Below are 21,593 nucleotides of genomic sequence, written 5' to 3' on the forward strand. Positions count from 1 at the left end.
AATAGAAACCTAAATAAGATAGAAGGGGACTTCAGCACCCTACTATCTGCAATCAAAGCAGTATCCAAGCAAAAAATAGACAAAGAAATGACCGAGGTAGACTGTACTCTAACACTATGCACATGGGTAAGGCCAAACAGCAGCAGACACATTTAAGGAGATCTAATTCATTCCAAGTATGTCTTTGGACCACCAAGGTCTAAAATTTGAGAATTGTAAAAAGAACTTTCAAATGTGAAGAAATCAAGCAATATGCTCCTGAGTGGCCAACAATTTAAAACTTAGAGATAAGTGGAATAGAAAAAAAACACATCAAATCCTGTGGGAAGCAACAACAAAATAGTTCTAAACTGGACATGGTGACACACATTTATCGTCACAGCCCTTGGCAGACTAAGGCAAAATGGTCCCAACTTTGAATCCAGCCTGAACCACGGTAGTAAGATACTGTCTCAAAACAACAGTAAAGACGTTCTAAGAGGGGGAATTTGTGCCAAAAACACCTGCGTCAAAAAAGGAAGAAAGACGGAGCTGAGGCAGGGAGACTGCTGGGGCCAGCCCAGAGTGCATAGTAAGATCTGTCTCAGAAAAAAGGGAAGGGAAAGAAGAGGGGGCGGGGAAGGGAGAGGGAAGGGGGGAGAAGAGGAGGGAAAAGGAGAAGAGGCAAAAAGACCACAAACAAATAACAAAGACTGAACATCAAGGAAGCAGAATATTAAGAGAAAAAAGCACAAAATGCAAATTTTGTAGAGAATTGTGAACAATAAATAACAGAGTAGCAGAAAGTGACAGATTAAAATGTTTGTGATCAAGGAAATAAAGAGTTGACATTTTGAAAAGATAAATTACACCTTCAGCTAAATGCAGAGGAAAAGAACCAAACAAAAAGTATAAATAAAATGAAAAAGAAATCATTTCAACTAGCGACACAATTTCATTTTTTAATAAAGATTTTGCTATGTAGCCCAGGTTGACCCATGCTGGCCTTCAACTGTCACTCTTCCTACCTTAGTCTCCCTAAGGCTATGATTATAAGCCTGCAGTTTGTATTTCTGTGCACTAAAGATGAACAATCCAGAGGTGAAATGAAGAAACAATTCCCATAGCACTGAAAAGAACAAATACTTAGGAACAAACTTAGCTGGGAAAGTAAATGAAAGACATTGAAAACTATAAAATACCAGTGGAAAAATAAACATAAAAGAGTGGAAATACACCCATGCTTACACTGGAAAACTCATTATCATTAAGATGTCCTCAGTGTTTAAAATTAGCCAGAGGTTTGGTACACTCTCTCACACAATCCCAAAGATGATTCTGTAAATATAGAAATGCCCACCCCAAAATTCATGTGAAATCTCAAGAGACCCCAAATAGACAAAAATCTTAAGATATAACAAAATTAGAGGTATTATGCATTCATATTCTAAAAATTTACTTAGTGATTCTGGCTTAAAGACAGCCACACTGCTTGATGGAATAGTATAAAGTCCAGAAATTGCAATAACATCCAACTAAAATGCCAACAACACTCTGGTAAAAAAAATCACTCACATGTCTGTGGAAATTATCAGCTGTCTAATTGAACTAAAGGCCCATTCAACAGAAAAGAAATCATGTCTGGTCCTGGAAACCTACCTAGGTTCCAGGAAGGCTGGGGAGGCCATGGACCTTAGGAAGAAATATACCACTGCCACTTTGCTAGTACATTCCCTTTTATCCTTTCACCCACAGATACGTGTAGACACCACTCTTCGTCAAAGAAATCTCTCTTTACAGCAAATGGAGGCTACTGCAGAGAGCCATGGTTGGAGACAACGTAGAGACCAACAGATTGTGGGGAGCCCAGACCCAGTGGATTCATCTCCATCACAGTTCTGCATCTATGAGTCAGAGGATGTCACTGAAAGGAAGTAGTAAGAACATCAGCAAGTCTGATGTGAAACAGTCTTTCCTAGAAATGGTTGCATAAACCAGACCAGAACAATAACAATATCAGTGGACATGTCAACACAGAAGGGGGAAAGTTTCATGCGGTCTCATCCCTAGGCAAAAAGCTACAGGCAACTATTGACTTCTGGGAGAAAGAGAATTAGCCTTGTCCAGGAAGCCACCTTATTGGTTGTCCAATAAGATGTGTACATATGGTTACATTTTACAAAAAGGGTTTCAGTAGTTGTGTATATACATATATTTGTGCATATACACATGTGTCTATGTAGGTAACAAATATAATCAAAGAAAAAATCTATCAACTTAAGGGGGAATAGGAGGATTTTGAAGGAGGGTAACTGGGGGAGACTGAAGGCAGGAAAATGGGGGAGAAGTAATGTAATCCTATTTTAATTTAAAATGTTGCTAGGAAAAAACTGGATCTAAATATGTATAAGAGAGAAAAGTCATTATCTCATGCAAACATTAATAGTTCATATAGTTCAAAATAGTGCAAAGACAAATTAAAGATCTAGAACTATTAAAGTTTTAGGAAACAGGGCTGGAGAGATGGCTCAGAGGTTAAGAGCACTGACTGCTCGCTCTTCCAGAGGACTTGAGTCCACTTCCCAGCAACCACATGGTGGCTCACAACCATCTACAATGAGATCTGGTGCCTTCTGGCCTTCAGGCATACATGCAGGCAGAACACTGTATACATAACAAATAAATAAATATTTTTAAAAGTGTTAGAAAACACAAGAAAAATGCCAATGACACTATATTTGACAATTATTCCTTAGCTCTGACACCAAAAGCATAGACAATAAACGAAAATAAAATTGACCTTATAAAGCATTTATATCAAAAGGTGCAATCTACCTAGTGAAACGGTAATTCAAGGGAAAATACTTGCCAAACACATATGAAGCAGTAGTATTCAGAATATCTAAAGAACATTTAAAACATAAAACACCCAATTATAAAAAATTAATTTCTATTAATTCTTTGAGAATTTCATACATTGTACTTTGGTCATATTCACTCCTCCCAACTTCTCCCAGACCCACTCACCTCCTTCATTATTTCTTCTTCTTCTTCTTCTTCTTCTTCTTCTTCTTCTTCTTCTTCTTCTTCTTCTTCTTCTTCTTCTTCTTCTTCTCCTCCTCCTCCTCCTCCTCCTCCTTCTTCTCCTCCTTCTCCTCCTCCTCCTCCTCCTCCTCCTGCTTCTTCTTCTTCTTCTTCTTCTTCTTCTTCTTCTTCTTCTTCTTCTTCTTCTTCTTCTTCTTCTTCTTCTTCTCCTCCTCCTCCTCCTCCTCCTCCTCCTCCTCCTTCTCCTCCTTCTTCTTCTTCCATCTCCCTTCTCACAATGATTTCCTGAGTCTTGGTAGGAAGAGCATGATATAGATGTCCCACTTAGAGCTAAACATTGTACAGTCTCTTATTCTCTGCACACTGACCAGTTATGAGTTTGTGATGACCACCATCTCCTGCTTAAAGACACTTCTCTGGTGAGAGCTCAGAGATGTGCTGATCTATGGGTATAATGATGTCATCAGAAGTCAGTTTAACTTTATGTCCACTTAACCAAATAGTAGTATGTTCTACCCTAGGGTCTTGATAGGTTCTTAGATGCTCCCCAAAGTATATATACATATAAAAATAGTTAAAATGGAGTTAACTTGCAACAGGGATACACTATCTCTACTGGACATCATAGGCTAGCAAAAAAATGCAATATTTCAGGGATGAGTTGTTTCTTTTGTCCTTTGGAGCTGTTAGCCACTGGAGTCCCATAGACACCCCAAGCATTATAGGGGGAAGCAATAACCTTCCAGAACTTGACAGTAATAATCCATTGCTGAAGACATCATATATTTGAGTCATAGGACAGAGAAAATTGGGCTAGTGCTAACCCTGAGGTTCATCCCTAGTGGCTAGCTTACATAGTGTTGGAAGGTGTTATGCATACTACCAGTGGAGAAAAGTAATTATCAATGATATCCAGCTGTGAACTCTGCAAGCTACAACAGTAAACTAGCAGGCAAGATACAGTCACTGGACTAGAGAGGATACAAACGGTATGGGAGTTAACCAACCACTTTCTGATTTGATTTAAATTATGTTCTATAAGGAACCAACTTTATTAGTGAGAAAGATATTTGAATAGTTATTTCTTCAAATAAGATACAGATGACCAATGATCACATGGAAAGGTAGTCACTATAACTACTCATTAGGGGAAAAAAGCAATTGACGTACCTAGCAACACATGAATGGACAAAGCAAGGCATATATGTGTATATATACACACAACAGAACATTGTTCAGACTTAAAAGGGAAGAGAATTGTGACATTTCCTCCGATACAGATGAATTCTCAAGATACTATGGTAAGTGAAATAAAGCAGGCACATACACAAACCAAACACTGTACAATTCCACTTGTATGAAAATCTCTACTAATGGTGGTTTATAGGGCCTGGGAAGAGGAGCCATGGAAAGTTAATGTTTAATGGGTAGTGCTTCATTTAGGGAAGATGAAACATTCTGGAGATGGATGGTGGTGTTGAATGTACCTATGTGCTCAATGCTCAAGAACCATCCACTAAAAATGCTTAAAACTGTAATTTTGTATTATGAATTTTTGCTACAGTGTGCAATAGAAGAAACACAAAGGGGGAGAGAAGACACAATTAGACATAAATGGAAACTCCCAGCTCCTCACACAGCCTCCAATTAACCAGCCAGCAAGTTCCTCCCAAGCCTTCTCTGACTGTGTCATTCTAAGAGAGAGTGGGCAGCCACTGACTAATCATGGAGAGCCCTAGACTTTCCTCTCTACTTCTCCTGTGGGCATAAGCTACCACTTCTGCTGTGATGTTTAAAGTAGCATGGTTATTGCTTCACAATCCGTGTCTTACTGAGCTGTGTGTGCCTGTGTTCTCTGGCTAAGGAAATGCCAGCCTTCCTCTGGGCTGCCTCTGAAGACTTCAGCCTTAAAGCTTCTTTGTTTCAGGTCCAAGTCTAGGATACATGAGTCCAAAAGAAAGTCCACAACCTCCATATCGGTTCCAGGCAACTGGGGTCATTTGTTTGCCCACCTTTTCTGTTTCCGATATCCAGACAAGCCCCTCAAGACCATGGAATGCTGTACTTGGCACACACTCATTGTAATAAAGTTTCTAGTACCATATCAGTTAATCAATCAGAACATTTGTGAGTCCCAAAGCAAAATTTTTATCCACATATGTGGTTATATAGGTCATGGACCCTAAGGGAAAACCTATAAATATTCCCTCATTGTATGTATGTATGAAATTATCAAACATTTTTTAAAAATTTTATCTACCTTGAGGGAAGCCTTGATTACTCTTACCAGACACCCAAAGCCTGGCGTGTAAGTCTCTCTTTGGGTTCTAAGTCTTCTCTTTAAAAGTTGGCCACGGGAGGGAACAGGAGGAGGGGAGGGAAAGAGAGAGGGACCTGGAACTGACTTGTGAAGCAACCTTGTTTCTTATCTAAATTTAAACTGGAAAAGAAAAAAAAAAGGACTAGTGGACTTCAGGACAGCACAGAGTACTGTGTAGTCTGCATGCTCTCTTCTCTCTCACACACACAAAAAAAGTTGGCCACTTCCTTTACTTTGAAAATCTTTCCATGGGACTCCAAACTCACAAAAATGGAGCTTGAGGCTGAGAGAGCCTTATTACTTAATTCTTAAAGCCCTAAACTTGGGCCTTATTATAGAACCCAGTCAGATGTTAATGGCAGAGGACATGGCAAGTTATTACATCTAATTAGCAATACACATTACCATGTTTCTTGGAGTGTGTGTGTGTGTGTATGCACGTGTGTGTGCATGTGCACATGCATACTTGTATTTGTAAGTCAGAACTTGACCATCAGATGTCTTTCTTACTCTCCACATTATGATCATTATTATTATTGTTGTTGTTGTTAAAGGTGGTGATGCAAACCTTTAATCTCAGCACTTGGGAGGTAGAGACAGGTGGATCTCTGAGAATTTGAGGTCATCCTGGTCTACAGAGTGAGTTCCAGGACCCAAAGCCTCCAAAAGCTACAGAGAAACCCTGTCTCAAAAAACAAAACAAAACAAACAAACAAGATAGAATCTCTCATTGAAACGGGAGCTTATTGACTGATTAGACTAGCTGGCCAGCAAGCTTTTGAGACTCACTGTCTCCACTCCCCCGCCCCCCAGTGCTGGGATTACTGACACACCTGGAATCTTAAGTGGGTGCTAGAGTTCCAAACTCAGATCCTTATGCTTGTGCGATAAATACTATCTACCTATCTCCTGAGCACATTTCCTGGAATCTTAGTGTCTATGTCTACCCATAGTCCTGCCAAACATGGTAGAGAGAAGCTTCTGTCCTGCTTGAGCTGGCCTTGTTTTAGTTTTATTTTGTGAGTCTAAATTAGCTGACTGGAGTATTACCTTGGAACTGTTGTAGAACTGATAGATCTTCAAAGTTAGGAAAGGAGAGGAGAGAATGAGAGAGGAGAGAGGGCAGGGCTTAGGTTTTTCCAGGCAGGAACAATTCGATGGCATATGTCCATTTTTCCTGCCTGGTAGCAGAAGAAAGACTCACAATGTAGAGCCTTGGGTGTCTCCATTCTCAGGAGTGGTGCTTGGACACTGTTATTTCAAATGACTTCTACTTTCTTGATAGCTCAACGTGTCATCTGTTTTTAGAGCCTTTGTGCTTGTCCATGTGTGTTTTCCTGGCTCTTCGGTCCTAGAGAAAGACAGGATGTGTCGGAACAGTGATCCTTTTGTGTCTATGACTAGCCCTGAATCTCTCCATGCACTTAAGCCAATGGCCAAGCCCAGTGTAGGGCCAAAAGTTGTTTACTGTGGCTCTATCATCTACTATCCAGGTATAACACATATTCTAAGCTTGACTTCATAGCCTTAGACTTAGAGCAACAGTTTCCACCCTCTCTTTAGGGGTCAATTTACCCTTTCACGGGGGGGTCACTTAAGACCATTGGAAAACACAGATATTTATGTTGCAATTCATAACAGCAACAAAATTACAGTTATGAAGTAGGAATAACTGGGGTTCATGAGTTCCTCACAGCATGAGGAACTGTATTGTAAAGGGTGTCAGCATTCGGAAGGCTGAGAACCACTGCTTTAGACAAACCACTCCATTCCACTCTTTGAAAACTCTTTCTATGACCGTATCAGTGACTTGGGTTTGGTAGGTGCAGGGTGTCAGCGTAAGAGACTAACCACTGGGAGCTGAACACACAGAAATCTGCCCCCTCAAATACTGCCAGAAAACTACTTCTTTTCCAAACATAGGTCCTGGTGGCCTGAGAGGGGAATTATTTTACATTAATTGGATCTGCTCCCTGAAGCTCGGAATATCATTCAACACAGAGAAAAATTACCATTACTTTAGAGATTCTTCGCACTCCCTTAGCAGTCTTCTCCAGACTGAGACAGTGAAGCAATGCATGCGAGTTTCATTAAAACTGTAGAGAGAGCTGTAGGGTGTACCACTGGGGAAATGCAGTCTATGCTAATCTCAAAGTCCCTGCAACCAGTCCTGAAGTTGTGCATATATCTAGGTCTTAGAGTTTCTATTACTGGGATGAAACTCCATGGTCAAAAGCAGCCTGGGAAGGAAAGAGTTTGTTTAAGCTCACAGTTCCAGGTGACAGTCCGTCATGAAGGAAAGTCAGGACAGGAACCTGGAGGCAGGAAATGAAGCAAAAGCCAGGAAGGAACACTGCTTGACAGCGTGATCCCGTGGCTTACTCAGTCTGTTTCCTTAAGTAATCCAGTACTACCTGCCCAGGGTTGGTACGATCCCAGTGATCTCTGCCACCCACATTAATCAACAATCAAGAAGATGTACTACTGATTTGCCCACAGGCAACTCTTATGGAAGCATTTTCTCAGTCAACAGTCCCTCTTCCCAGACAACTGTAGTTTATGTCAATTGACATGAAACCAACTAGCACAGCTAGTTATACAATCCCTCTCTGCCTCACCACCCACCCCACACATGCACCTATATCCGTCTGCGTTATTTGGAGTGTAAGACGACTCTTTCCTGTGTGAGTCAAGGCCCTTCAGACCACTCTACTACAGTTCAGAGATAAAGCATCAAGTGGCCATGCTGTGTTCATCCTGCTTCTTAATTCCTATCTGGATCTGGCTAAAAGATCTCCTGAACAGAAGTGATGAGCAGGAATGGGTCTTTCTGGGTCCTTAGAGCATGCATACTGCCCCACAATAACATGTAAAACCTGTCAGCATTTCTTTTCTCTGCTGCCTAGTCTGGATCGACCTCTGGAGAGGAGTCAATCCAGGACTGGCGATGGTGCCTATTATTAGGAGCTGTCTCTTAAGGAGATTTATTTCTGAAAACTACCTAGAACCTGAGTTGAATCTCAGTGGGCCCAGAAGTCAGTAGTCTCTGTAAAGTCAAACGCAATGGAAAGCGTATCTGTAAAAGGAAGGCATCCCACACATTAAGAATCATTTCACACCAGTGCGAGCATATCTAAGCAACTTGATAAAGAGGAAGGACATTTGCTTTTGCAGCACCCATTGGGTTGGGTATGGACTGATTAACAGACAGTTTTGCCACTTCCTTTTTCTATTTCAGCAAGATCCCTGCCAGACTAGGGCTCTGTCCTAGTCCCTAGTTCATCTGCTCTGAGGACTTGAGCTGCACCGGTCACAAAGGGAACTGCTTGCCTCCAGCCTCATGCTGCTGTGGTCACTGCTGCTGGCCCTGGGTATGTAGGATGCTGAAAAGACCTGGGGTGGTGCCAGGGTAGAACCACCTCTGCTTGGGCATTCCCAGACACTCTTCCTGAGCATCTGTCTCTCTGCTGGGGTGTGGAAAGCTGGGTTTCTGCTTCTGATCCAGTACTGGTAGGAATAATGCAAATGGGAACTGACCATAGCAAGATTCCCAGAAAAAGGAAAAGGGGTGTGTGTGTGTGAGTGTGTGTGTGTGTGTGTGTGTGTGTGTGTGTGTGTGTGTGTCCTTACTAAAGGCTGGTGATTTGTCTCTATTATTTCTGTTTGAACTCTAGGAAAACAGTAGATTTTCATAGAAAGGGCTTCAAATGATTTTTCTGTTAGAGTGAATGTCTTGCACAGCTTACATGAGTTTTACACCCCAAGGCTCAGACTCTACTTCAAGAGTCACCATTTTTGGCTGAACTCTTATTTTCATAAACATAGACATTGCATAGATCTGGCTAACCATAGTGGATACCATGGACTGTGCCTATACATAAGACCGCCTTACACAGTCCCACACACAGTAGTAGGTGTATAATGCAGGGGAAGGAGAACCGATGTCCATGAAGTATGAGCAGACCCCAGGTTTCTTCTGTGACCCTTCCTGGCATCTAGGATGCTCCTGTGTAGGTGGTTTCTCTTAAGAAAAATAGTCTGGACAGTTTAAAGATAGAGCTCTCAAATTGGCTATCCAATTCAAACTGGTCATCCCTGAAAGCCTATACATACAGGTAACATTATATGGACTGAGCAGGTTGTATTGTATATAGGTGTATACACACACACGCACACACACACACACACACACACACACACAGCACGCATGCACATGTAGCATATGCGCAACAATTAGAAGCCATGAATTTGAAAGGGAGTATATGGGAGAAGTTGGAAGAAGGAATGGAAAGGGAGAAAAAAATGTAATTATATTTTAATTAAAAATAAAAATATTTAAATAAAGAAGATGGAAGAGGAGATAATAAATGAAGTTCTTGAAAATTTGTCTGCAAAACACAAACTTCTGGGGATGGCCAAGGTCTGCTTATAACATGCTAGGAATATAAAAATGGATCTTGGATTCTATAGGAGTGTTGTTTGTGAGTGGGAGAAGGCAGAGGGAAAAACAGGGAATGAAGGAGGGAAGGTGAAAGGGAAGGAGGAAGAAACAGGAAGAAAACGATGGGGGGCGGGGAGTGCTTGGGAATCCCCAGAGGGCCATAGCCTTTGACGTAGTGTGAAGACCTTAAGTCCTGTGTAATCTCTCTGCCTCTTTTCCCTCACAGCTCCTGTCGGCATCCAATCCGGTAAGCAACTCTTCTCTTCATTCCTTTGTCTCTCTGGGACCTCACTCTCTTGGGCATGGGGGGTCCCGCCTGGTGAGGCCTTTTAGCAGGAGATTGCAGGGATCTTAGCCAGGGTGCGGTGAAGAGTCAGATCCAGCACCTCGCTCTCCTCCCTTGGTCCTCTGCGGCCGGGTGCACAGAGCCACCACTCCCTCTGCTTGCCTTCTGGTGATGGGTGGGAAGAGGCACCATCCTGACCCTCTCAAGACAATGAATTATTTCCTACTTGCTGCTGGCCCCTCAGACAGGAAAGGGAGTAAGTGCAAAGGGAAAGCCATTCCTGGAGTCACTGGGGGACATCCTCATCCTCACCGGAAGCCATGACTGACGACGATGTATTTATAGCAGAGAAACAGCAAGAGGCCAAGGAGCTGCTCTACTGGGATCGAAACAATCCAATGCCTAATGTGCTTTTCCTTTTTTATTGGGATTTTAATATAATGGAATTAAGAAAACACTTAGTTTCATGGTAGCCTGGGAAATTAGACTTTCTTCTTTGGTTAAGCCTTTGAGAACACATTCATTCTACAATACACAGAGGAGATGATGCTTGTATACATACTCAGGTTTGCAATTTTAAACAAAAAATATGTTTTAAAATTACTTAGTGGGGAGAGGTGTCTCTAGAGCAACCTTGTGGGATCCAGTAAATTCTCAGAATTAGTATAAAATGTGTACATATCCATAATTGTAGTCGATTCAAGGAACTACATCTCTAGGAAAATCTCAGAAATCGAGACCATGAACCCAAGTGTCTTACGGTTAAAACCTTATTTCATTCTCATGGGAAACTGTTACAGTTTTTCTCTGTCTCCTACCCCTTAGATCATTCTGAATTTGGCCTCATAAATCTTACTTCTCAAATATTTCATTAATCAAACTGATTTTATTCCTAAAATATTTACAGGAAAATGTCTTCCTGCATCACCATGTAGGACAATGTCTAGTGATGTGGAGCCAATGTTCAGAGCAGGGCCTAATTTTTGTGTTTTCTCCTCTTGCTGTGGACAGATCCAAACACCAAGATACTCCTCAGTCCAGATGACCACTGTCCTATGGGGGGAAGCGAGGGCCCCGCACCTTCTTCATGGGGATCCTACTGGGCCAAGCATGGCAATGATTTGCAGGCACCTCTGAATGAGTTTTTAGTAGACTCCAGAGACTTGGAGATTCTAGATCTTAGGTCTCAGTGCCCTGTTAGTTTCATCTAGGGAGAATGACATGCAAGGAAAGGACTTTGAGTTTATTGTGCTACTAAACAGGGTTTCCAAAGTATTAGACAAGCAGAGGGAGTTAGTGATAGCTGCCATGGGGGACCTGAGGCCATGTCAATAGGCGTAAGTAGATACAACTGGAATCTTCTGGTGGGGGTAAAAGGAGGGCTGAGGCTGGAGCCGAGGGTCTGGTACATGAAGACAAGGGACTCCACTACTAAGCTATTTATACCCAACCATTTTTATTGTTTATTGCAAGCCAGAGTCTTACTAAATCACTCAAGCTCACCCTAAACTTAATCTGTAGCTTTGAATCTGTCACCTACCTGCCTCAACTTCATGAATAGCATTAATTCTAGACCTGTGCTATTTCACTTAGCTGGTAGACTCATTTTAAATCCATATTTAGTCCAGCTATTGGGAGCTGATGTAAACAGCATAAAAATCCATTAACATACATTCATGTTTAGAAGAAATGTCACTTACAAAGTAGAGCTCACTGTGCTGAGTCAGAAAGTTAGCAGAGCCAGCAGGTTCCCGGGGAACTGTGGGTCCCCAGCTTCTAGACAAGTGTAGAACCTCTCCCTTCCCGGGAGTATCCAGGCAGGGTCAGTGTCGTTACTCTCTGCCTCCTTGCTTATTTTGCAGACTGGTTGAGCATCAGCATGCCACACCGTGCTTACGAAGGAGACCACGTAACGATAAGCTGCACAGGGGAAAAGAATCATGACATAAAGAGATTAAAGTACTTCAAGGATGGATCTCACATAGCTACTTACAGCAGTGCTTCAAGCTACACCATCGCAAACGCAAAATTCAGTGACAGTGGCTCCTACTTCTGTAAGGCAGATAGGAAACTTTTCCTATTTATAGACATACCAGAAGAATCAAGACATTTGCGACTTGATGTCCAAGGTACGGGATCATTCCTCGAGTAGACGTGTCTAGGAAGGAGAGTGCCTGTGTAGGAAAGCCAGGGTACAGGGCATATGGCACTAACCAGGGATGGTAAATGGTGCTGGGCTGTGTGTCCTGGGTATGGATGTGTGACTTGCTCACTAGGCACTTCTGGAGGACCATGGAGTCCACTACTAACAAGTCGTCTCTTCCTATTCACTCTCCCCTCCAGAACTGTTTCCAGCCCCTGGACTGACAGCCAGTTCACTGCAGCCCATAGAGGGGAGTTCAGTGACCCTGTCCTGCAACACCTGGCTCCCTTCAGATAGGGCAACGACCCAGTTACGGTATTCCTTCTACAAAGATGGTCACACTTTGCAGTCGGGCTGGAACTCGGCAAAGTTTACGATCTCAGCAATATGGAAAGAAGACTCGGGGAATTACTGGTGTGAGGCGATGACAGCATCTCACAGTGTCTTGAGGCGGAGTTACCGGTCCTATATAGACGTGGAGAGTGAGCATCATTGGGTTGGGTCAATGGGGTGAAATCAGGCAGGGAGAGCAAGGGCACCAGCCAGACTGCAGGCTCCCCTCTATCCCGTAGGGTGGAAGCTACCGTGGCTCACTGGGGCTCTTGAACCCTAATTTTCTGATGACGCTGTCCTCCCCTTCAGAAAAGCAACAATAGTAACTTTATTCGGCAAACTAAGAGGTCAATGAAGGATAGCCTCTATCCATGAGGAGAGACCCCCAGTTAGGAGATGGTGCAAGGAAGGCACAAATACTACTATTTTAAATGACAGTATCAGCCTATCACTTGTAAAACGAATTACTATATTCCAGATCCCAGCTAAAGCTATTGTGATGTTCTAGACTCTCTGACTTTCACGAACAGCTGCAGAAGACAGGGAGGTTTACCACATGCAGGATGCTGTTCGGAGCAGTTGAACATTTTGTCCTCACAGTGGCCTGTGAAAGAGTTTTACGAGTAGTGTCTGTAAAATGGGCACTGAGACTCAGAGACTTGCCTCAGGGAACCCAGCATACAGATCCGGGATTGAAACGTGGCTGCTCTGGCCCCAGTGCATGCACTTTTAGGTACTTTGCGTCACTCCCTACCCAGCCAGGGGCTGGCAGAGTCACTAGCTGGCACTGCTGAATGGTGCTGATGTCAGAGAGGCTGCTTGATGGCTGCATCTCAGCCAATCTCCTGAGAACTCCGGGAGGTTACTATGATGATTCAAGTGCTATCGAGAGAAACTGAGACTCAGAAATAGAGATTCCTGCTACCTCAAGTTCACAAGGAAGCCAAGACAGGGCAGAACGCTGTGGGGTGTGGTCACAGGAGAGTGGGTAGGGAAAAGAGCCGGAAGGGCGGAATAGGGTTGTTACTGGGCATCAGACTGCAGAGCTGTCCTGTACAATGCCCTTCAGTGTGTTCCATTCCCGGGGAACCAGAGAATCGACCAGCCCTAATTACCAGCAGGTGATACTTGATCCCCACCCAATCTTTAACAACTGTCTTCTGTTCACAGGGATTCCTGTGTCTCAAGTCTCGGTGGAGATCCAGTCTCCAAAGGGCTGGGGAGTTGAGGGGCAGACGCTGGTCCTTGTCTGTTCTGTGGCTAAAGGCACTGGGCTCATCACGTACTCCTGGCACAGAGAGGACACAGAGGAAAGTGTGGGGAGGAAAAGCCAGCGTTCCCAGAGAGCAGAGCTGGAGATCACTCCTGTCAGGGAAAGCCACGCCGGGGCTTACTACTGCACGGCTGACAACAGCTACGGCCTTGTCCGGAGTGCGGTGGTGAATGTCACAGTCAAAGGTAAGCAGCATTCCCAATCGGGAGCCAGCAGCTCCCAGCCCGGGATGTTCCAAGATGTGACAAGGTATGGGCAAGGCATGAAGAGGCTGGGACGCTGTCCCATCACAGCAGGGCTTCTGTTTTTATGGTGGAGGTAAAAGTGGTAGCAGTGGCAGAGGAGCCTAAAGAGCACAGGCATGGAGCACGGGGTAGAGTGTGGTAAAATCAGAAGCTTGCTCTCCAGAGTTCTTCATCAGTGCATAGCGGTTCTGCCGGATGCTTCCCTGGAGGGTTAGACCACGCGGTGAGGCGTAGGGAAAGAACACACGGGGCTGGAGTAGAAGAGCTGGAGTGAAAGCGAGGTGGGCCGCGAGTCACGTCACTGCTGCTGACACTGTCTGTGCTCCCTCAGTCCCGGTGCTGCGCCCTCTCCTCTCCATCAGTGTTCCTGGGGTGCTGCCCTTCATCGGGGATGTGGCGGAGCTTCGGTGTGAAGACAAGAGAGCATCTCCTCCCGTTCTGTACCGGTTTTATCATGAAAATACCGCTCTGGGCAACACCTCAGCACCTTCTGGAGGAAAAGCATCCTTTAAGCTCACTCTGACCGCAGGGCATTCTGGGAACTACTCCTGCGAGGCTGACAATGGCTGGGGGAGGAAGCGCAGTCAGGTGGTACCACTCAACGTCACAGGTAGGATAATTCAGTGTCTCATTCCAGAGTGCGGCTTGCATTATGCCAAGCCCAGGCTTTCTTCCTTCTCCCTGTACTCCCCCATCCTTCGGGGCACAGGAGCTCCATTGAGGGACCTTCTCTACTCCCAACAGTCTCAACAACAGCAACTCTGCCCAATGCTTTTCCTTCCTGTCTGCTCGTCACTGAATCACGTGTGTGTAAAATCGGGATCAGGTCAGTGTGAGGGGTGGGCCAGGTGAAACACGGAGAGAGAACGCAGATGTCCACAGGAAAAGGGGGGTGCTCTTGCCTCCTCGAGCTCAGTGGGGCTCATTCGGACTAAGGAGCGCCCTCCAGCCTTTGTAGTTAAGAACAAAAGTAAAAAAAAAAAACCCACAAACAAAACAGATTCCTGGATTTCAATTTTTTAACTATTTAATTTTCATAGCAGTGTAATTATTATACAAAGAAATAAAATTTAAGTTAAGCAGTTTGTCCAAGGTTACTTAAAAGGAGTGCCACGTACAGGTACAACGATGAAACTGAAGCCAGAGCTGTGAAGCTTTGTACGGCATTGCCACCGCGTGAATAGGACTGGATGGTTGTGTGATCTTTTTCCTTCTTTTTCTTTAATCCATTATCGGAGGGAATTAATGAGTTTCCTAATATGGGCCATTACTTAGCTTCCCTAATTAGCCCTTCTTAGTCTTCATAGGCAGTAGCTTTATATAGCTAGCTAATATTTTATTTCAAATGTTTGCATCTGTTTATTTTATCTCTTTAGTGCTCAGTATCAAACTCAGGACTTAAAGCATGCCAGGCATATGCTTTGCCCCTTGCATACTATTAATGCATGAGATTTTTTGGTTTTCTTTCCTAGGGATACATTAGCTTCATAAGAATGGTTTCAGGGGGGTGTCACAAATTCTGTGTCCAGGAATTTATATTAACATTTAAATGATCTACTATTTGAAGTCTTTGCAACTTGCCAGTATTACCTCTACTATCAAATCTTTTTTTATTAATTAGCCTTTTCAAGTTTTTTATTGTTTCTAAACACTTTATAATAGTGCTAGTGTTACAGGGCTGGGAAGTGACTGAGTGTGTAAGATCCCTTATTGAACATGTCTGAACACCTGTATTTGGGTCCTCGCTGCTCACCTGGAGGTGGCTGTTTCAGGGAATGGAGACAGGACAGCCGCAGGGGTTTGCTGACTACCAGACTAGCTGAAAAGTGCCAAGGTGGGGTCCTGTAGCAGACCCTGTCTCCAGAGAAGAAAGCAGAGAGCTTTAGTGGAAGCAACTAGGTGTGCTCCTCTGGCTTCCCCATGTGCACACACGCGCACACACACACACGCACACACACGCTGCACACATCACACACACACGCTGTACACATACACACACAAACACACACGCCACATTCAGCTTCACCAGGAGTTTATGTTCTTTGCCCCCCCAAATGTGAGCAAAATAGGAAAGTCTAGACTTTCAAATTTATCACAGACTCGTGAGCACTATATCTGGTGTTTAGTTTCTAGTGTGTGACTGTGTTCTCTCCTCATTTTTAATGTGCCTGAATGGCCCCCTTTTCTCACCAGATTTCCCAGAGGTCTTCTTATTGTATTGTTCTTTGTTTTTAGTTCAGGTTTCCTCTATACTTTTTACTTTTCAAGTCAATAGATTTCAAGTCATTTTATTATTCCAAAGTATTTTACTTCTTTTTTTTTTTGTTTTCTAACAAATGTATTTAAAACTGTTTTCCCCCAAGTACCACTTTTATCTCATTTAAAAATTTTTGGTATAAGTTGTCTTCATTTGCTTACTGTCTACAATGTGTGTAATATGTGTTGTTTTATAAAAAGAATTTCTACATAATTTTAAATAAATTTTATATCAATCCTCTGTTACTAATTTCTTAGATATTCCTTTGTTCTTGCATTAAGCCTTTGATTGGCAAAGTCATCAATGAAGCATGGAGCACTAAAACAAAAAGCCACAAAACAAACAAAATCGACCTTTCTCCATCCTGCGTCTCAGTCTACCGTTAGGGAAGATTTAATCGTATCCTTCTGGGCCTTTAAGATTTTTTGAGCTTAGGGAAAACAAACCCTGAGTCTCTGTGTTCCACAATGTAAGCAAAACTTCTTTTCCAGACCCACTTGGTGGGGACACTGTCGAAGCGAGGTGGTGGCGAGGAAAGGCAAAGCCAGGCTCTGAGAGCCGCCTTTAGCCACCCCTTACATGCCTCAGCGCCAGGCCCTGAGAGCTGCCTTTAGCCACCCCTTACACGCCTCAGCTTCCTCCCGTTGCCATGACAAAGGTGACTTAGAGGGAACGTGTTTCCCTCGGACAGTTCAAAGGTCGCGGTAGGGAAGTTGAGGCGGGAGGTGCTTGAAGCATCTGGTCCTATACCGTCTACGATCGCCAGAGCCAACTGTTGGGCACAGCCAACTTTCTCCTTTTTATACAGTCAGGGACCCCAGACTGGGGACTACCAGAACCTACAGTGGACAAGTCTTCGTAGTTCAATTAACCTAATCAGTAGTGTGCCACAAGCATGGCCACCAGCCAATCTAACCTAGGTCACCCCTGATAGATGGTGCCTGAAGACTTTTCCCTTTGGCGATTCCAGATACTGTCAATCAACAATTAATGTTAACTATAACCACGCCCCTGGCTCACTCCCCCACTGCTGTACGTACTTGTGCACATGGGAGCTGCTTACAGGTACGTAATTTTTAAATGTAATTTCACCCATTCTGTTTGCAGAACCCCCACCCAAAGTGCGTCTGGTGAACGGGCCCCATGCCTGTGAAGGACGTGTAGAGGTGGAACAGGACGGTCGCTGGGGCACTGTATGTGATGATGGTTGGGACATGAAGGATGTGGCTGTTGTATGTCGAGAGCTGGGCTGTGGAGCGGCCATACACACACCTATAGCCATGTTGTATCCACCAGTAGTTGATGAAGCTTTGCCCGTGCTCATTCAGGTCGCCCTGTGCAATGGGACAGAAAAGGCCCTGGCTGAATGTGACCAGGTGGAGACCTTTGACTGTGGGCATGATGAAGATGCTGGAGCTGTATGTGAAGGTGGGTGATGATGGAGCTGACATGGGGCTGGGGCCCTCCGTAGGCTACCACCTTCTGCTTTCTTTCCTGCACCTATTCTACAGTAGAAGGTACTAAGGGCAACACAGTCAGACCACACTGAGTTGGCCCTGACTGTCCTGTGTGCTAGTGTTACTTGCCCTTACTGACCATCTTAAAAGACAAAACACTAGTATTTTTATGGTTGTGAGTTTGGGTGGGTTTAGTCAGGGTGACACTGCTTACATTATTGTGAAGTCTCTGCGCTCTTTCTTAAGCAGCTCTACTCATTGGAATGAAGCCCTGGAGTCTAATGATGGAGGACAGGCTGGTGGGTTGTGTTGGAAAGACATTGGTGGCCCAGAAAGTCAGGTCCAGGAATCAGGCCATAAAAGGCAAAGATTGCAGAGGGTCAGAGCAAATGAAGTCTGCGGACTACTGCAAATGTCCATAGAGCCTGTGACTAGAGAGGGAGCCAGTAACACTGTTCTCCCCAGCCTTGGCCCAGTGAGTGCTAGAGTGATCTTTCATGCAAAGAGAAGTCTTAGAACTACAGGGTTAATGCCCATTACAAGACATTTGTCAAGGCAGTAGCTCCTTCAAGGTAATGGAATCAGGACTGGGTTCCATAGAGTCCATGGATCTGGAGCCTACTGTACAGAGTCTTTGAGGCCAGCCTCCCCCAAGTACCAGACTAGCAGTAACCAACTTCTCTATAACTCATTAGCTTTGTCAGAAAAGTGTGACCTCTAGTCCAATGTCTTCACTGAGTAGAGATAAGAAATCGGGAATTCACACATTCATGAGGATATTTGCGGAAAGTCCATGGTTAGGAAGAAACCCGGGGCGCTGATTTGGGATGGGTGGGACAGGATGTAGTTCAGGTTCGCTACTGTGGTTCAGGTTGGCTTTCGTCCTTGTTCTGCATCACACATCTTTTTAGAAAATTCGGTCACTATGTCTGCACAGTCCTTTGCTGGGCCTCTGCATCCTGACCTCCCATCCTCTCTATACAACAGTCTTGCCTAGCACCTCCTGAAGAGCGGGAGGCCAGACACCGTCAGACCTTCTGTTCTCTGCATTTGGGCCTCGCCGGCCGAATAGTCCACAGTTCCCACCGCACTTCAAGACTTCATCTGTGGCTCATCCTCCGACAGGACTCAAAGTGATTCTGCTCTGAGCTAAAGCTCCAACAGCACTAAAGAAAGCCCAAGTCCCCTGGTTCCTGGAAGCCAAGCTTGGAGACATTGTTCCCTTTCTAGTTTCTTCTAGATGTCTCCTTGGGCAGATGAGGAGGTGAGCATAAGTGAGGGTCACATGTGCCTGGGCCTTCCGTCTGGTAGAATGTGGTCAAATAAAGCACATACAACTGAAGAAACTGTGAGTGCTGGATCTCTTCTTGATTTGGAAAGAAACTAGCTTTGAAAAATCTTTATAAACCATTTGCGTAAGGGATAGATGTTCATAAAGTTTATAGATGATGTATATAAAAGAAAATAAAAGTTAGACAAAATTCATGCAGTCAGAAGTAACTGATACTTACCAAAAAGGATTATGAATAATAAATATGGGCAGATGGATTAATTGATAATTAAATTGATTGTTCTACAAATTGCACATTATTTTAGTGTCTAATTAAATTCAACGACTTAATTTTAAAGAATTTCTGTGGTGAAACACATGAACACAACTCACACATACATGTGTACATGCCTTCTTTAAATTATTGTAAACATTTTTACATTGGTATTTTCTCATTCTAAAATTGTCTTCCCTTGTTTTTGTTTGTATCTTCAGATGGGCTGTACTGTAGCCTACAATGCCCTCAAACTTGGGATATTGCCAAGTATAAGCTTGAACTTCTGATCCTCCTGCCTCTGCTTTCTGAGTGCTTAGATGGTGGGTGTGTGCTATTGTTCCTGGTTTTATGTGGTACTGGGGTTAGAACTTAGGATCTTCTGTGTGTTAGGCAAGCACACGGCTAAATTGCATACCTGTCCCCAATATGGCCTTCTCAAGAAAGGAGATCTGATTTGGAAAAAAAAAACTGTTTGTTTGTTTATTTATTTATTTATTTGGTTTTTCAAGACAGGGTTTCTCTGTGCAGCTCTGAGTGCCCTGAACTCATTCTGCAGGCCAGGCTGGCCTCAGACTCAGAAATCCACCTGCCTCTGCTCCCAAGTGCTGGGATTAAAGGCGAGTGCCACCACACCCAGCAACCCTTTATTCTTATGACCTTTATTGTCTTGAAGAATGAAAAAAGCCACATTCCCCACAACTGTCACCCACCCTAGTCCTACAGATCATTGCTTATGGCTTAGCAGTATCTAATGCTCAAGACACAGTCACAGAATAACTTCCTTTTAGAAGTTAATAATTAAACTTTGGACCTGTATATGTAGAGAGAAGAAAAGTGACATACACTTTTCTTCAGGTCAGATATCAATACCGGTGATTGATTGATTATATATTATATTCCATATTTTAGGTTAGATTACACCCTTAGAAAAGCTTAAATACATTGTAACGTGTTTTAACTGATGTTTTATTGGAATGTATTGTTATCAGGGGTTAATTTTAGGAGCAGCCATATTTTTGCAGTATGTAATTTTTCAATACAGAACTGTATCTCTCAACAGTTTCTTAAAATTCCATTGTTATGAACTCTTTCTGTTTCTTATTGTGACAGCTGTTCTTGGTTGTAAATTTGACTACATCTGTAATTAACTAAAACCCCCAAATAGGGCATACCTGTGAGGGATTTTTGCTTAATTTGATGGGGAAGGCGCACCTCTAATCTGGGCCAGCCCTTCTGCTGGAAGCCTGTGTAAGGACATGGAAGAAGGAAGATTTTGCTCTTTGTCTGCTTGCTGTCACCCTACTAACCATTCCCTACCTTCACTGGCATTGGAACCTACTTCTTTGGGATCAAAACTATAACTACCACACTTATCTCTTCCTTGAAGATTACAAATAAATTCAACGTGGAGCCATCTAGATAACCGGAGCTGTATGATTTTTTTCATGACAGTCATTTTCTTTATAAACTATCTCTTCTTAATTCATATCATCCTAGAAACCCGCCTGTTCAACAGATCAAACAAAGCGCTGCTTGGACCAGGGAGTTTTTATGGGGGTCACTAGCAGAAGTCTAGGTGAGAGGTCAATCGCAGGAGCAAGGATGACTCAAAAGCAGCTGTATCACTGAAAATCCCACCCCAACATGACTGACAGCTGTCAGAAGCTGTAATTCTGGAACCCTGTGCACTGCTTGCAGCTGAAAAGTCTGAGAATCCCTCTCACCTGCAGCTCGGCTGGTCTGAGAACCCTCCCCCAGTTTATTCCATCTATAAAACTGGGAAGGACCATCAAGAAGCTCCAAATTTTACACTTCCCTAGACATGTGACATTCTGTTTACCTCCCAAGTCAATGAGCTGTCTCCTTCCTACTATAGGGAATGTTTCAGTTCAGTGGAAAACATCATAGAACAGAATGTCCTAGTGACTACATCAATACCAGCTCTTCCACACTGCTTGCTCCCTTCACTTTTATAGGTTTTTTTTATGATAAAATCACTTCCTAATAAATTTCGTACAAGGTGTCATGGTGTCTGTTTTCCTGGAAACTCAACTTGTGACTATTTATTCAATGGTGCTGGAATCTACAATGAGTTACAGCTTATTCTGTTCTCCAGACCATCATGAATGATTAACATCTAAGATTCCAAGGAACCACATTTTCTTAGCATGGAACATTCAACAGATTATTCTCTGATGATCTATGTTGTGAGAGGTGAAGACAGTGAAAGAATTAGACCTACTGGCCAATATAAATTATATGTTACT

At 43.5% G+C, this 21,593-nt stretch overlaps 1 protein-coding gene across 1 annotated transcript; it reads left to right on the forward strand.

Annotated features, from left to right (window-relative positions):
• The first annotated feature begins 8,575 nt into the window (after window positions 1-8,575).
• LOC101841291 (Fc receptor-like protein 2) lies at window positions 8,576-19,121 on the forward strand. Its single transcript, XM_013120555.3, has 8 exons — window positions 8,576-8,715; window positions 10,012-10,032; window positions 11,934-12,200; window positions 12,415-12,696; window positions 13,718-14,005; window positions 14,397-14,675; window positions 17,430-17,750; window positions 18,767-19,121. Exons 1-8 carry the CDS (start codon window positions 8,685-8,687, stop codon window positions 18,784-18,786), a joined length of 1,509 nt encoding a protein of 502 aa, XP_012976009.1. The 5' UTR covers window positions 8,576-8,684; the 3' UTR covers window positions 18,787-19,121.
• The last annotated feature ends 2,472 nt before the right edge of the window (window positions 19,122-21,593 follow it).

The sequence above is a fragment of the Mesocricetus auratus genome, unplaced genomic scaffold (genome assembly GCF_017639785.1).
Source record: "Mesocricetus auratus isolate SY011 unplaced genomic scaffold, BCM_Maur_2.0 Super-Scaffold_100009, whole genome shotgun sequence".
NCBI lineage: Eukaryota > Metazoa > Chordata > Mammalia > Rodentia > Cricetidae > Mesocricetus > Mesocricetus auratus.

Excerpts from the sequence above, each read along its gene's own strand:
- LOC101841291 (XM_013120555.3), top strand. The coding sequence starts at position 8,685 with ATGCTGCTGTGGTCACTGCTGCTGGCCCTGG. Across the intron at positions 12,201-12,414 it reads TTTGCGACTTGATGTCCAAG|AACTGTTTCCAGCCCCTGGA; the intron begins GTACGGGATCAT and ends TCTCCCCTCCAG. Across the intron at positions 14,006-14,396 it reads GGTGAATGTCACAGTCAAAG|TCCCGGTGCTGCGCCCTCTC; the intron begins GTAAGCAGCATT and ends GTGCTCCCTCAG.